The sequence below is a fragment of the Osmerus eperlanus genome, chromosome 1 (assembly GCF_963692335.1).
Source record: "Osmerus eperlanus chromosome 1, fOsmEpe2.1, whole genome shotgun sequence".
Classification (NCBI taxonomy): domain Eukaryota; kingdom Metazoa; phylum Chordata; class Actinopteri; order Osmeriformes; family Osmeridae; genus Osmerus; species Osmerus eperlanus.
Window position 1 is genome coordinate 14,904,086 of NC_085018.1, and position 16,437 is coordinate 14,920,522.

At 43.9% G+C, this 16,437-nt stretch overlaps 1 protein-coding gene across 2 annotated transcripts in view; it reads right to left on the reverse strand.

Annotated features, from left to right (window-relative positions):
• Nucleotides 1-16,437, reverse strand: part of cdh4 (cadherin 4, type 1, R-cadherin (retinal)) — a 118,613-nt gene that overhangs the window by 51,538 nt on the left and 50,638 nt on the right. For both annotated transcript variants that reach the window (XM_062462410.1, XM_062462401.1), the window contains exon 3: nt 12,491-12,514. In XM_062462410.1, the coding sequence (XP_062318394.1) occupies nt 12,491-12,514 (24 nt within the window). The remainder of the gene's footprint in view (nt 1-12,490; nt 12,515-16,437) is intronic.

Consider the following 16,437-nt stretch of genomic DNA (forward strand, 5'->3'; position numbering starts at 1 on the left):
CCTGGCGTGCGCCTGGCAAATCCGCCGTTATAATAGCAATCCGCCATGGAACAAGCGCTGCTCTTAAAGGGAATGTGAGATGACGCTCTGATTGGTTTATTGCACGTTACGCCCAAACCACACCCATTAATAATGTAGCTACTTCGGACCTACCCATTTTAGATTTGCGCCAGGCGCAAAGTCATTTATCCCGCCGGCAAAATAGCAACCGAGCCGGAGTCCCGCCCACAAAGTTACTTGCTTTTTGCGGTTTGATACTTGCGTTTCAGATCGTCAAAATAGGGGGGGTCTGTGTCAACTCTTCAAAACTTTTCTCTCGATCCCTGGGAGGCCTCCAGCCAGTTACAGGGTCAAGAAAAGGATGAGCCCGGCTTTGGCTAGTATAAACATAGAATGTAACTGTCTTTCCTCACATCCCTCACACATATCAGACATGGCCTGCAGTGAGAGAGAACCAAACAGCGGGAAGGACAAAGAGGAGAATGAAGACTGAGGAGAATTTGAAAGAGCAGTAAAAGAAAACACTGAAATGCAAAAAAATATACATGCAGTGCTATCACTCCAGTTAGCACTGCATGTATATTTTTTTGCATTTCAATGTGTCCAGTTCTTCATTCAGGGTAGTGTAACAAGCTCATTAAAAATGTATTACGCTATATGATCAAAAGAGAGGATGTACTGGTGTGGGTGTGAGGTTTCAGCAGGACTGTGGGTGCTGTAGTGAGGCTATTTGGAGAGTAATGCCTGAATTCCAACATTGCTACACATAACTGGAATCCCTTTATCAAACTCAGGCTGTTCGTGTACCGTTGTTCGGACACAGATGAGATGCTTGTGGAACATGTGATGTCGCAGAAGGCAGACGAGTTGAGGCAAACAGCCCTGAGTAACTGGCGTGGGAGCTATACAGTACAGTAAGTCATCCCCCTCTCCATGCCAGGTGAACCTAATGGAGGAGATGCAGCTCTATACATTTCTTCTTCCTAGTTATTGACTTCAACAGTGTAAGCCAGTGTAAACTGCGTAAGCCCCATATGAATAGGATTCTCGTCTGTAATACAACAGGCTTCAGTGGATTTACAGAAAATAATCTACTTGAACAATATTGGCAGAACACACAAGTCAAGCTCAAGCCTGGCTCCCTTGTGAGAGTCTTATTTGCTGGGTAGATATACGTGACTCCAGATTAGGCATGTAAACCGTACCAATAGCAGAGCACAGTACCTCACACCAAGGCTTTGTCCAGCCTATAATAGCATAAGACAAAATAGATGTTTTAGTTAGGAAAACATGACAAAACTACATTTTGACCACATGTTGGCTAACTTCCTGTCCATGCAGAGAGGTAAATGGGTGTTCTGAAGCTGTAGTGGGATTTATTTCCAAAGGAAGGTTGCAGGACAATGTCCATTCAACACACTATTGAATGGCTTCAGATAAATCACGCAAGCTCAGATAATCTTTGAAAATGGAGAGCTGCATTGTCCTCTCCGAGTTGATACACAGCTTGCATTAGTCAGGCCAATAGTCTCAATCAGACATACAGGTGTACTGAAAAGTGGCACTCACAGTCAATGAGCTCTCAAAGCAAATCTCGTCAGCCAAAGAAACCACTTCTCAAGGCTAGCCTGGAAGGAGAGGAAGACACTGAAACAACGGGCCAGAAACTACTTCTCTAATGTGGACAAATGTCTCTCTCTTTTCTCTCTCAAAGTTGCCTTTTTCTTTAGCATGACCTTTTAAAAGTGAAACAGTGACATTAAGAGGGGGGAGACAGCGTTGCCTAGCAGGGTGGGAGGCAGTCTGGGGGGCTGCCACCGCTGTTTTTCATCGACATAGTCAGGCAGGAAAGGAAGAAAGACAGTATGTATAATTTAGCGACAAGTGGTTCTCCTTTGAGAAATCACTGTCAGTTAATAGGTCATCGTTATTACTGCGAGAAACGATCGTAAGCCTGTGTGGCATGTCACAATGCTCTAGGCTAACAGGGCAAAAAGAGAGAAAGAGCATGAGAAAAAAGTTGCATTAAGATAGAGGAGAAGAAGAGGACAGACACGAGAATGAGAAAGGCACAAAATTGACAAGCGTGACGAGAAAGAAAGGCCTTCATAAATTTCTGCATAGTAAATAGGGTTCAAAACTAACTACATTATACTTCCTGACATACAGTAGCTAATCCACTGTTACACGTACCTCAGTATTTACAACAGATCTGGAATGTATGGTCTCAAACTCTAATTTCGAGGTATGAATAAAGCAATGAAGCACCCACACAACACAAACACACACACACACATACAGTACACTGTAATGCAAGCTAAACCAAAGCAGAATTCAGGATCTTTCACACACGCACACACACACACACACACACACACTTGGTAGAACAGAATGACCTGGTTATGCCACAGCCCTTTACTTATCCTCTCTGCATACAGGATGTTCATCTCTTGCTCTCTCTCTCTCCCTTCCACTGCCCTCCTCTCCTCTCTCCTATCCAACCATGTAACAGATGAGGTTCCCAGAGACTCTCTCAGAGGACCTGTAAACTCACCAGTGCAACACTGCACACCACTGAGCACACCCTGGCGTATGACATGGCACGCATGTACGTCCCATAATGTTTCTTACGGCTCTGATGAGCTGTAGATTAGCCAAATGCTACAACATCTAGTTTGAACATTATTGTACTTATTACCTTTCTGAAAGACTGATAGCGCTTGGTTTGTATTAGACTTTTCACCGTAAAAGTGCACAGAGATTCAAGAACTGTGGGGGAAAAGAAAAAAGACGAATAGACATCTGACTGCACTTTCTTGACAGGGCAACCATCATATGAAGATGAATGATCACATCTACAACCACTGTCTGTCATATAAAATACACTGTGTGTGTGTGTATGTGTGTTTATGTGAGTAAGCAGGGCAATGCTGTGACACTGTATTCTCTGTTCTGTGTTGTGATGTGAATGGTTGACTGCTGATGTTCTAATGAGTGTCTCAGGAGATGGCAAGTGCATGTTGTGTTGTCCCTGTACCAGACCCAGAGCCCTGCCTTCCCTCTCAGCATCATTAATTCATACATTAGCGTGGCTAATGCCAACAACAGTAAATAATGAGGCTAAGTAACATCATTATGTGGGATTACAATAAATTTCAAGTCATAAGTCGGTGGCAACACAAATAGCACAATGAAACCAAGCGACGGACTGAAAGGCTCTTATCGTCGTAATCAAAGCTTAGGATGGTTCCCTTTGTGTGGAGGATATTCATTGTGTCAACTTGTAATTGCACAGTTGCTGTGACAGACATAGGGTGAAGAGGGGCCACTATCTGACAATGTATCAGATCCATGTCAGTTCTCCGGTTTGAACCTGTCTTAGTCCCGGCACAGCCGGCACTACTAACACAGCGAGTCACCCCAGAGTCCTCAGCAGTGACTGTTCAATCTCAGGACACGGCTCTTTTCTGTTTGATTAATCAGATCTGCGACACCTGGGACTTTTTTGTTTATTTGTGTTCTGTTTTCACACTGGGTTTTCATGCACTGCCCCAGACAAACACTGATTCATTTATCACTTCTTCCCTGGAAAAAGACACCTGTCACGTAGCTGGTGCCAGAAACAGACGAGAAGTGGCCTAAGGGGGAACACGGTGCGGTTTGTCGTCCTAAATATCAACTCGACACCCCCCACAAACTTGCTGATGCCAGCCACTTCTAGTCGGGGTGCATTGGTGCGCCCAAACCTCCATGGACGCTGTGCCCTACTTGTGCAGAGGTGACCCCATGTGTCTGCATCGCCCTCCCATTCACCATTGTTATTTATGAGCTTGTAAAGGTGTCCTTTTACATGGCCGCTCGCAGGGAGAGCTTGCCACCTGTTTCAGCAGAAGAGCACAGAGGAGCATGTTCTGCTGGGTTCAGGTGAAGCTCCAACAGACTGAACATACAGTACACGGGACCAATATGTCATCCATTCAGGATGGAACTTCTCCCAAAGCTTGTGCTGTGATCCACCTTTGACTGTATGACACACAGCCTTTCCAGAATGGTCTTGTCGTGCATGCAAGGCACCTCCATAGAAAAGTCAGCTAGGACAAATACTTATATAACTGCTGATCCTCATATTTTCCTCTCGGTTGAGGAGCAACCATTTAGACTGGCAGTCAAGCAAGGCATAAGAGTGTAATCAAAGGACAAGATATTCATCTGGAGCTATTTGTGATTAAAGGTGGAGGATATAGGTAGGCAATTTCCTTATTAAGCACTGTTCTGCTGAATAAGGACCCTTGGGGTTTATTATCTGTTCTTTGAAATTCATGACATTGAAGAGCGCTAACACTCAGCATACGTCAGCGTGCTAAGAGCATCACCATGTTCAACTGTGCTCCCTCCTACCCAGAATGCACTGGGGTAGAGGAAGGGAAAGGCGATTACTGTGTTTACTCTCTCGGAAGTTAGAGTGGTTCTCCGCAGGGAAATCGGTCCTCCTCTCACTGTCTATCTGCAGACAGGATAATAAGGAGTGCTGCAATGCACTTTTAAAGTACACACACTCTTTTGCTCGCTCACACATGCATGCATGAGCCTGAGCAAACACACACTCTCACACACACACACACACACACACAGAGAGTGAGCTAAAAACAAACAGACATGGTCACTGCTCTCCATGTGAACTTTAGCACCACTTCAAAGCTTCAAGGTTGAGTAGAGGGCTTTATTTTCCATAATGAAGTGGAGACACTTAATCTAGTATTAATGCCTGGCTTCCCTTGAGAAACCAAAAGGAACCTGGGAGGTGAAGAAGGGTCTCCCATATGCACACATAGCCTCTCTCTCTGTCCTTCAGCTCTGATAAAGTCACGCCACAAAAGGGGCTTGAATGAGAGGGACGGCACGCTACCATTGATTTCTGATGGAGAACTTTCCGGATCACTGTGGGGCCAGTCCAGGGCCATGGCTCTGCCTGCATTCTCTTTCATTCAAGGACGCGGTGGACGATAGCATCGAGCGGACCTTTCTCTGTCCCAGACACCAGAGGCACCGGAGGGACAAACCCAGCAGGACACAGAGACTAGGGAGAGCACGCATCTCCTCTCATCTCTGGGGGATAGCACCCCTGAGAGGAGAGCTGAACTTACACTCTGACCAGGACAACGGTCACCCGTCACCTTGCAGTCACACGCTTTCTATTTCTGATGCATGCTGGGATATCACCTGAGGCTATATAAAGAGGAGACTGCCAGTCAAACGTGCAAAGGAGAAGATACTCAGCACCAGGTAGTTGTGAATAAAATAGTAGAATAAACCATGTTTGCATGTATCTACTTTGGTGTCATGATACAATAGTCTTTAATTGGTTTATACTGTAATGTTGAATTATTTATAGATTATAAACCTTGTTCATACAATAGGTTCTTTTTGGCCACTTGTGTCGAACCCAGGAAGCACAGAAACAAAAGCTTGCACATGAAAAAACCCTGACATATTAAGTGGCCGTGTGTGGTAGTTAAAGTATTGCACTTCTGTAGAGGTCATTAAAGATGCATGTCGAGGCATGTAGAGTTAGTGGAGATCTTCCTCTTCCCTGGGCTGAGAGGAAAGCTATGGTGACAGGAGACAGGAAGAAGATAGGGCACACTATCACCTGGGACACACCACTGCACTGACTCGCTGGATTCTGGACCATCAGCCACTTCACACCACGTAGGTCCTTTAGTGCCACTACAACCACACACAAACACACATACACACAAACACACAGGTACTGCACACACTGAAGCTTTTCACAAAGTCAAATTTCCCCTTCCCTTGTGTAAAAGAAGGTTGCCATTACATTTTCGCGTCTGGCAATAAAACACAGACACAAAGTACAGTCGGTATCTTCTGTCTGGTGAAATGAAGACAGTTACCCAATAGGCACTTCAATGAAATCGATGCTAGATTACATCTTACTACATCTACATCAATCATATCTAACAGTCAATTTACAACACAACCCCAGACATCTATTAGGCCGTTGAATTCTATCTCAGTGACCCTCTACTTTAAATCTCATCAGCAGTGGCATCCTCTAACTGCTTGTGCAGGTCGTATGTCATCTGCTGTGCCTGCGTCACCATGCTCAGAGGGTTCTGGCCCTCAATAAAGCCAGGGGCCTATTGGAGAACTCTGACAGTAAAAGAGGTCATGATGATGTATGGCGGCCCTCCTTCCCCTCCAGAGCCACAGTAGCCTCAGCAGTGGTGGCAGCCAAAGTAGCATAACCCGCAGTATGGCCGACACCCCTCGGCTGCTCGCAGCAGTGGCTCTGTTTACAAGAGGCCACGGCCTTCCTCTCCTCCATGCCTTCCAGCACCGGCCTCTACTTGCGGCCTGCATTGTGCTTCAACTCGAGCACCGGGCGAGAGAGACAGAGAGAGAGAGAGAGAGAGAGAGAGAGAGAGATAGAGAGAGATAGATAGAGAGAGACAGAGAGAGAGATAGAGAGACAGAGAGAGAGAGAGAGAGAGAGAGAGAGAGAGAGAGAGAGAGAGAGAGAGAGAGAGAGAGAGAGAGAGAGAGAGAGAGAGAGAGAGAGAGAGAGAGAGAGAGAGAGAGAGAGAGAGAGAGAGAGAGAGAGAGAGAGAGAGAGAGAGAGAGAGGTAATTCATACACAATTCATGCTGGAAGGAGCGTTACTTTGCTTTGCTGGGACCGTGGAAGACATCAGGGATTTCTTATGTGCTTATGTTAATCACAATCAGTACCTTGCTATTGCCTTATTATCTGTTCATGTAATCTGTCTTATTATTCCTTCATACATATGCATTCCTTCTGTAACCTATATTATGTTCTGATGACAGTCATGGATCTGTCTTGTAGTATCCGCCTGATTCAATAATGAACACCTGTTGTCTGTATGTTATCTTAGTTTTCCATTTCTACTAAATATTCTGTCCTCTGACCTTCATCTTCATCGGAACCTTTCTTCATCGAGACAAAACATGGAATATTTTATACAAGTGTTGCCCTCCACCACTCAACCATTCGGGTTACTTATGACAATACACCCATTCCCTAAGTAGACACAAAGGAAAGCATCACATTATGGAAAGCTTTAGTTGAATTTGCTCTATGAATGTGTTATTGCATTGCATATGCATTGTGTTTTTTCAATTCATGCTTACAAGCGGAGAACAGCCTTGGAACAGACAGACAACTCTTTTAAGTCAGCAGAGACTTAAGGATTTAACATACTCCAAATACACACAGAGAAAAAAACATGCCAGGATCTACCAGCAACAAAACCTGCATGGGCTTTGAGGACAAATAAAAGGAAGTTCAAGTTTCAAGTTAGTACTGCATTATGACTTAAGTCTCCAGACCTCCAAGTCGTTCTCTTGTACTACAACTCTCCTTGAGAATATGAAGTCATGTTTGGTACTGCTTTACATTGTTATTCTGAATATGTCTCAGTGACAAAGCCCTTATGATTTAATGAAAGTGAGCAGTAATTAAGAAGCCATGTTATTTCTTTAACAGAACATGGCCCTCAGAGACACTATGTGCTCTACATATTTGCCAAAGAAGGAAAATTACGTTTTACATTTAGACATTTAGCAGACGCTCTTATCCAGAGCGACTTACAGTAAGTACAGGGACATTCCTCCCGAGACAAGTAAGGTGAACTGCCTTGCCCAAGGACACTACGTCATTTTTCACAGCCAGGAATCGAACCGGCAACCTTCTGATTAATAACCCATTTTAGAACAGGCAGGGAGAGTTTAACTAATATTCATGTACCCATTTTGGATCAATTAATGTGACATTATTGCAGAGGCAACATGTAGCTAGAGCACAGTAAATGTTTTTAGAGAACAGTAATCAAAAACTATCTCAGCCAGGAATTTGACATGGATGGCCTGAAACCAGAAGTCAATGTAATCCTATAGATATGACAAATACAAATACACACACACACACACACACACACACACACACACACACACACACACACACACACACACACACACAACTCACACACACACACACACTCACACACACACACACACACACAGAAACACACTGTCTCCTTTTCCATAGTAATCTGTGAGCATAGGGAACACAGCAGCAGTTTTGATTGGCAGGAAAAGTATTCCTGCTGAACTACCCATTTGACAGACAAAAGCATTTAAAGAAGGAATAGTTTAAAGCTAGCCTAAGAGATCGCCTCAGAACACTTCACATGAAAGCCAACTTGAGAATTGTGCATGCCTTTGACAAGCCTACTGTCAGGGTGAAGTGTTAAAAATATGCTTTTCATATGAGGAAATGTAATGCTCTTTATGTTCGGGAACCTCGATGTCGATCACTTTCTTGCCTCTCTTAGGGCCTAACCTTACATGAACGACAGCTCCCAAACACACCCTAACTCCACACCCATTCTGGGGAAATGATGCCTCTAAAGCTGCTCCCTCCTCTGTGCCTCCCCTGCCTCCCCTGCCTCTCCCACCTCCGTAGAGGGAAGAAGTGGTGGATTTGTTGTTCTAGAGACATGAGCTGTGTGGAAAGGTTTTAATTTAACTGTTGAGCGCTACTATGAGCGATTGGCTTTAATAATGGCCTCTACACTCTAATTTGTGTAGGGATTTGCCTGGACAAGGCTTGTCTCAGTGAGCCTTAATGCTACAGTGCTTTTCAAAATGATTCAGCCAAGCCAGGAGGAATGAGGAGAGACATGTCTGGACCACCAACAGTATCCTATAAGAGGAGGGGGGGGGGTGTTAAAACGGAGAGCAGACTTCAGTGGGAGGTAATGCCACAGTAAGTCAATAGGGGTGGAACATCCTGTATCGACATCACAGCCTATCTGGATTAACCACTGACAGACACACAGCACTGCTCACAGGCTATACAGCTGTATTAGGTTTATAATCAGTTTGAAATACTGTAGTTGTTTCCATCATGTTCAGTACTGTGTATTGTAGTCAGTTCACATGAAATGTATGTTTCACCAAAGATATGAGGAGAATGTTAAGGGTAATAACACCTTGACTATGCTCCGCCAGGACTACCAACCCTGGAGAATATATTCATAGCTGGTTTGGAATATATCATTCGTATCTGTATGCTTTGAACCTGCAGTAGACACAAGTCCACATGGGTCCTGAAGCCCCCCGTGTCTCCCAGGCCCCTGGCCTCTGTCATCTGACTCACAGAGACAGACTTACTCACTCTTTGGAAAACTGATCTAGCTTCTTTCTGGCCTGTCTGATAGATCGAACCCACTGGGATGGTTTCAGTAGCAGCCATTAGATTCTTTCCTCCGTGCATCTAGTCTCTGACGTCTGCCGCAGTGTGACTTATCCTCATTCAGGCAGAGCTGGGAACTGCGAGGCGAGGACTAAGCTATGGGATCAACATGCTCCCTGGCAGTTTCCTCTAAGAAATGCTTTGTGTTGTCCCTATACAGTTTTTTGACTGATGGCTCCAAATCCAAACAGAGACTTTGTCCTATAGGCAGACTAAGCAGCCTGCAGCTGAAGGTTTGACAGGAAGAAAACTTTGAGAGGTTCTATTCTTAATTGGGTGGGAAATAGGTGCTTTCGGTCCTAAACAGACTGCAATGGTGTGCTTGTTTCCTCTCTCTCTGACTCAAACCCATTATGCCATATTTCACCTGTGTCAATACCCCTAAGCTATAAGATCCACCCACATATGAATCTCGGACACTAGACAGACACAGCACTGTCAGATCACAGGTGACTTCCATCCTAAATCCACCATCCTGCTCCTCATGGCCGTAGACAGTGTGTGTAGAACCAACAACCCAGACACCGTCCGATCCAGCAAGCAATTAGACCATATCACAAGGCCTCTCTAAGAGCAGATCTACAATTAGGCTGACAGAAATGACTTTTCTGACACATCCGAGTAAAGCAAAGTTGTTTTTTTCTGTCAGAGGTCCAGATATGTGGTTGCAGCAGGCTTGAGAACATTAGCTTCTGTTGTTGTTGTAGATTTGGAGACATTTCTCAGCCCATTAGCTGCTCTCTCAGCCCAAACTGCACTCAAAAGTAGAGAGACAGGGAGTACACACATGAAGGACATTTCCTTCAACAGTACAGTATTTTTGTTGTGGACCTTATAAAAAGGAATTCTATTTTCGGTAAACTCTGAGTTTGAGGCTACAGCACTGTACAAAATGAATCTGAAACAAATCTACAAAATGAATGGAAAGAAATACAGTAAGACAGTTTAGGGCTACATTTAGAAAATAGATGTAGTATATTGGGCTCTCAATACTTTAGCCTTTTATATAAACCAGCAAAACATCCAACAAACAACAACCTGGCTCTGGTACATTTTGTAACAGTTCATGGCTAAAGGTTTAATATGCTTTCCAATGTGCTCTTAAATTCGGTCCTGGCAGAGTTAAAGTAGTTTCCATTGCAGTTGATAGCGCCGAACAATTTGCTCGGCTGGCAGAAAAACCATAATCAATCCTGAGATTACAGATAAGGGCAGTAAAACCAGCCAGGCGCAGCGTTTTCTCTTATCACAATTACACCTCGGTCTCCTGCCTCAGGTGCAGTCAATTAAGCTGAGCACCAAGGCTCCTAGCCACCTCACAACGAGAGGGGCTACCCGGGACCTGGACACTATCTGAACAGAGGTCTAAAGGACGACGGGCAGGGCAAGAGACGTCATTGTACCGCATGTTCTCATTTAAACACATACAAATAAGGCACACAGTACAGTACAGTCTGCATGCACATACACATGATTATCCACACCCACGTACACTATATCCTCACACGCACACTCACACACACACACACACACACACACATCCATGCACACATTCCCTCATGTAGAGGTATACACTGTCCTTGTTGTGTGTTACATACTGAATGCCGTAGGTGTCTGCTAGCAGCACTGATCAATGGAGCAAGGGCATCAAGACCTTGTACTGACACTGCTTCTCTCGGCCTTTTCATGTGACTCCTAACCTTTACGACTCCTCGCACCTCGCATGATAATGACTATATGTACTGTAATGTGTCTGATTTCTACATAGACGTCCATGCCAAACCTATACTGTGACAGCCAGACACAAACTGAGGTTTGCACATACATCCCCTCCGTCCCTCTCTTTGGGGGGTCAGGTGAACTGCTAACAGCTATAGCTTATGGCACCTACAGTACACAAAAGACAGCATGAATAACCTACTGCAGGATTGTACTATGCTACAGAAGCCAGTGTTCAGCTGTTTCCCTCCTGGTCCAGCCCACAGCCCTGGTAATATTTAAGGAGCCTATTTGTTGCCTTCTGGCAGGCGATACCGAAGCATTTGGTCTCGCACACGCAGACTGGACAACCGTTTCTTTCCAAGAGCCATCAGGCTTCTGAATGGACACTGATATGGACGTTGATACACTACTCACTAGCCACTTTACACACTGTCACTTTCAGCTACTATATTGCACTATTGCACTAATTGTACCCCACTGTCTCTAGGTTAGTATAGGTTTATAAGGTTAGTATAGGTTATTATGTGTATTAGAGGTTTAGTATATTGTACTGTATATTGTATATTATTTTGTATATTTAGGAGGTTTATTATATTTTAGATTATCATAGATGTAATCTATGTTAAACTGAATACTTATATGTTATGTTATGCCAGGTTGCTTTGCGTTGTCTTGTCCCAATAACTTCAGTGCCCACTCTGACCTTGTGTTGTTCTGTGCATCTGACAATAAAAGACTTGAACTTGAAGTTGAACTATTTGCAGACGGGGATTAGCCGATGCATCAGAGCATGGTAGGCCCAGGTGGTAATAGCCTGGTACCAGGGATCTGCAGGTGGGCCAGTCCAGGCCAGGGACACATGGACACAAAATGGATACAGGAGGGACTAAGCCTAGTTCTACAGTAACCACAGTGACCAGAAAAGGCACAAGAGCTGTTATTTTATTCCTAATCTAACTGGAGGAGGGATGATCACTAGTCTCCTTCAAGCGTGAGGCAAATCGTACAACTGTAGAGAAACGCTGTTTGGATGAGTAAGATCATAAAATGAAAATGTATTGTATCTGCTCCTTATGAAAAGCACAAGGATCCCATTATATTTTACGCTGCTGTTTGAAACTTTAGAAAGACAGATACTGCACAATACAGCACTGTATTGAATCAAATAGGGGCCAATAGGTTAAACAAGATGAAACATACATACAGACTGCCTGACTAGGAAAATCATTGCAATTGACCAAATGGGCCCAGTGCCGCTATTTTCTGAATTGCATGTTTTTTTGTTGTTGCTTTAAACATAACATAAACATGAAATGTGATTTATGAGCATGCAAATGATGTCTACCATCAAGGCCCCTCCTGAGGCAAAAAAAATCTAAGAGCAGTTCCCTCCATCTCCACACCATCTTTGACCTGGCACAAACCAACCAGCCAGATCTAACAGAACTGAACATGCTGCAGCTGTACTTACCACAGTGCCTTGACAGGGTAGTATCTGCCAGGGAGAGAGAGAGAGAGAGAGAGAGAGAGAGAGAGAGAGAGAGAGAGAGAGAGAGAGAGAGAGAGAGAGAGAGAGAGAGAGAGAGAGAGAGAGAGAGAGAGAGAGAGAGAGAGAGAGAGAGAGAGAGAGAGAGAGAGAGAGAGAGAGAGGGGTGGGGGGAGGGGAAAAGAAAGACCATCGTCAGAATAAACAATAAAAAAACTGTAGACTTGTAACCAGAAGAAATATGGTGATTTAAAAACATATAACATACAGTATGAAGACATTTACAGCTTTAAGGTAGTGTAAGCTGTGTATATTTCACCCTGACCGCATTTGGAAGACATTGTTAAATATTTAACAGCAAAACACATTTGGATGCCCTGTATATATATTATATGTTCTTTTGTCCATGAAACATGGTGCAGTGTACAGGATTGTAAATGTTATTTCTGAATTCCAGCTGGACAGGAGACAAGGCTGTGCCCGTTGATCGAGACGGTTCCCTCTGAGCCAACTTCCTCTTCAACGCCCTCAAACGGAGACACGGGAGATTTGATGAGACTATTTCCTCAGCTATGTTTTGCATTCATTGCCTTCATTTTGAGCAAAAGCATCTCAGGGAGCCTGGACGAAACACCCTCTGCCAAATCCCCCTCTGTCACCAATGTGACCCTCAATTGTTGTTCAATCACTACAAAGCACTTATAGTAGCACATTGGTGTTGGTGACTGCTGTGTGTAGAGAATTTCAAAAAGCTCCCATGTTCCCTGACAATATGTCGGGTTATCTCCTGACAAAAAGCAGATGAGAGCATTTCAACTGTAAATTCAACCACAAAATGTGTATATGTTTTCTTCAATTGTCTTAACATCTTAAAAAGCTTCTAATGAGGAACAAGCATCTTCAAAAATCACAATCTTTATAAATCCAATCTTCAATCAGGGAATTTCTTTTCCCCCAAAACAACTTTTGCTACCAAAAGCGTACAATGTGCAACATGTCAATAGCTAAATAAGAGGTTTGGTAGCCGGCCTCCTCCCCTCGCCTCCATTCCATGTCCAGGCATCTCTCCTCCATCCCCACACAACGCTTCACACACGCTCAATTATTCATCTCCCTCTGTCAAGGATTCAGCCTGCGTAGCAATTGCCAGCATCCCACAAATTGGCAGGCCGACTCATATTTGGCATATGTGCTGCCTCGCACTCCTCTCCCTCCTCTCCTCGGCTGGCCTTGCAGTCCTCCCCAGGAGAAGACTAACACGGCCTGTCCTGCTCCTGCACTCCCTGGATGCATCATGTCTGTCCGTCCTGTCGGCTAGACCTCCCACTGAGATACTGGGCGTTCTTCCATTGCTCCCATAGCAACAGGTCCCTTCTAAATCTTTGAACAGCCTCATCAGCCAGACTCAGGCTGCTCGATTGGATGCTGACATTTCACAGAGGAATATCAAATAAAGGGTCTGGTTAAATGCCTTGTCATCAAAGATCCTGAGCCAGGGCTTCATTGTCCACTTTTGCTATGGAGAAACAAATCTAAAAACACTTCATACTGAGCAAGGTGGGAGGTTGGCCAGAGGAGAGCAGAAGACGTTGGCCTCGTGATCCATATGGCCATACTTGACATCACCACTGGTCGTTGGTTTATGTTCTGCTACACCTATCTCTATGCCATGTATCTGCTTCTACTGTAGAAGAGCGTTTATTTTGAGAAGAGCGTCTGCTAAATGACTAAATGTAAATGTACTGTAGCTTGGTAAAACATTTTATTTTCTACATGAAAGAACCCTGTTGGGAAGTACATTGATGTATAGATGTTGTATGTATATTCTAAAGGGCTAACATTTTCAACATCTATAAATACACTGCTGCATGTTGATCATTTATTGAAGTCTGGCCAGTCTACCACAAACGCCTTAGGCTCTTCAAATTCAACAGTATACAGTGCTATGTTATACTAGGCAAACCATCAGTTCATGCAGTCAGAATGCCATGCTTAAATTAAGTAACAATTAATATTTACTATATTTAGTAAATTAACTAAATATATAGAAAGTCTTAAATGCACATGAGGTGCAAGATTTTTATATTGAAGTATTGAAGTATGAATTGAGTGCTATACATTTTTACATTACTAACAGAAGGTTGGAACTAATAGAGCTGCTGTGAAATCCTTCATAGCAAGTGATGATGCACACTTCCACTCATTACATCCCCAGGGAAAAGGTCACTGCAACTCATTTCCTCCATCACTTGGATAGAAATATGACCAGCTTCCTGAAAGCACAATTACATCCTTATTCCCTGTTGGGGAAATATCTGCAATGCCTCCACTTGGACAGGGGTTGATGGCCTCCCGGAAATGTCCTTCATGCTACAGTGAATGCAGCACGCATTTCAAAATCAGCATGTTTCTGTGGTTCCGAGTATTGCTATATGAAGACATGCATCTTCACATTTTGTAAATACCGGACATGGAGGAAGGGACTCTCCTGAAAGCATGAATCGTGTTGATCTGACATGGAAGTTAAAAGGCTGTCTCTTCCACTGAGCTGTATGGAAATGCAAAGAGCGTGCAGCCTCAAGCACAACTGCTGTACCTCACCCTGTGTGACTGAATGTGGATGTGTGTGTGATTGTGTGTCTTTCCTGATGCCAAGCAAATACTTTAGTCGCCCTAGTGTTGCCTAATTGCCAAAGAGGGTCCTGATAATAAATAATGAATTTAAGAGTCTAATCAAATTTAACAAATGAATATGTCTAGAAAACAATTAATCAGAGCAAATGTGTATTTACAAACACAACACTGGCACAAACAATCAATTATTCATAAAGTGAATGCTGGGTAAGTGGGCTCCTTCCCGGGTGAGATGCTACCATAATTGGAGTGGGACTACAGAGGAGGCTGGTGGTGATGGTGGTAGTGTGTGTGCGTTCATGTGTGTGCGTGTGTGTGTGTGTTCATGCTAGCTCCCCACACGCTTACGTCCCCCACAGAACACGACAAGAGCGAGGAAAGAGTCAGCTCATTACTGCCTAATGAGTTGTCTGATTAGTACCGACAATAAAAAGCTTTATTGTGGAGTGCTGTTTATTTTGATTAATTATTGTACTAAAGTGATTGGATGGAAACACAGTGACTTGAAATATTCATATTGACTCTAACAAGGCCCTTGTGGAGAGAGGTACAGTCAGTTGAAGCATGGTAGAGACCTCAACTCAGCAGACTTAATATGGCCTCCCAGGTGTTGTGGAGTGGTTTTACAGTCGGTGCTCAAATCCCAACATGTAATCTGGCCTTTCTCAACCTCACTGATGATAGGCTCCTTACAGAGTGATCCATGGAACGAAACCCAGTGTTGCTGTGAAATATAATTGTAGAGTGTTGATGATGGAATGGGATGTTCTTGTATGGTCGCATTGCTTATAACACCCATTGTCCCTTTACTCTCTCATTCTGCCTCCCTCTCTCTCTCATTCTGTTTGTCGCTCTCTCTCTCATAATCTTTCTCTCTTTTTCTCTCTGTCTGTCTGTCTCTCTATATTTTTTCTATCTCTCTCACGCACCCCCTCTTCTTCTCTCCCCATGCGTGACCAGAATATGGGGGTGGAGTCATTTCTATGGATTGTGATGTGGTGGGCAGATCCCAGATACAAGAAACAGAGTCTTTAGGATGTTGCTGTTGTAAGCAGAACTCCTAATGTATGACTGACAATATGATGTGATTTATATACGGCTACCTCTAACAGAATGGAAAAAAACGAAAGAATTGGATTCACATGCGCGCGAACACCACACGCGCGCACACACGCACACACACACCATTCACTTTGTAATTTTGTCTCTTCGTCACGTCAACTGTTGTGGCGAGAAAAACAGCAAACAGATTGTGAGGGTAATTCAATTTCCTCCAGCGGCGCTCAGTTCCAAATGGT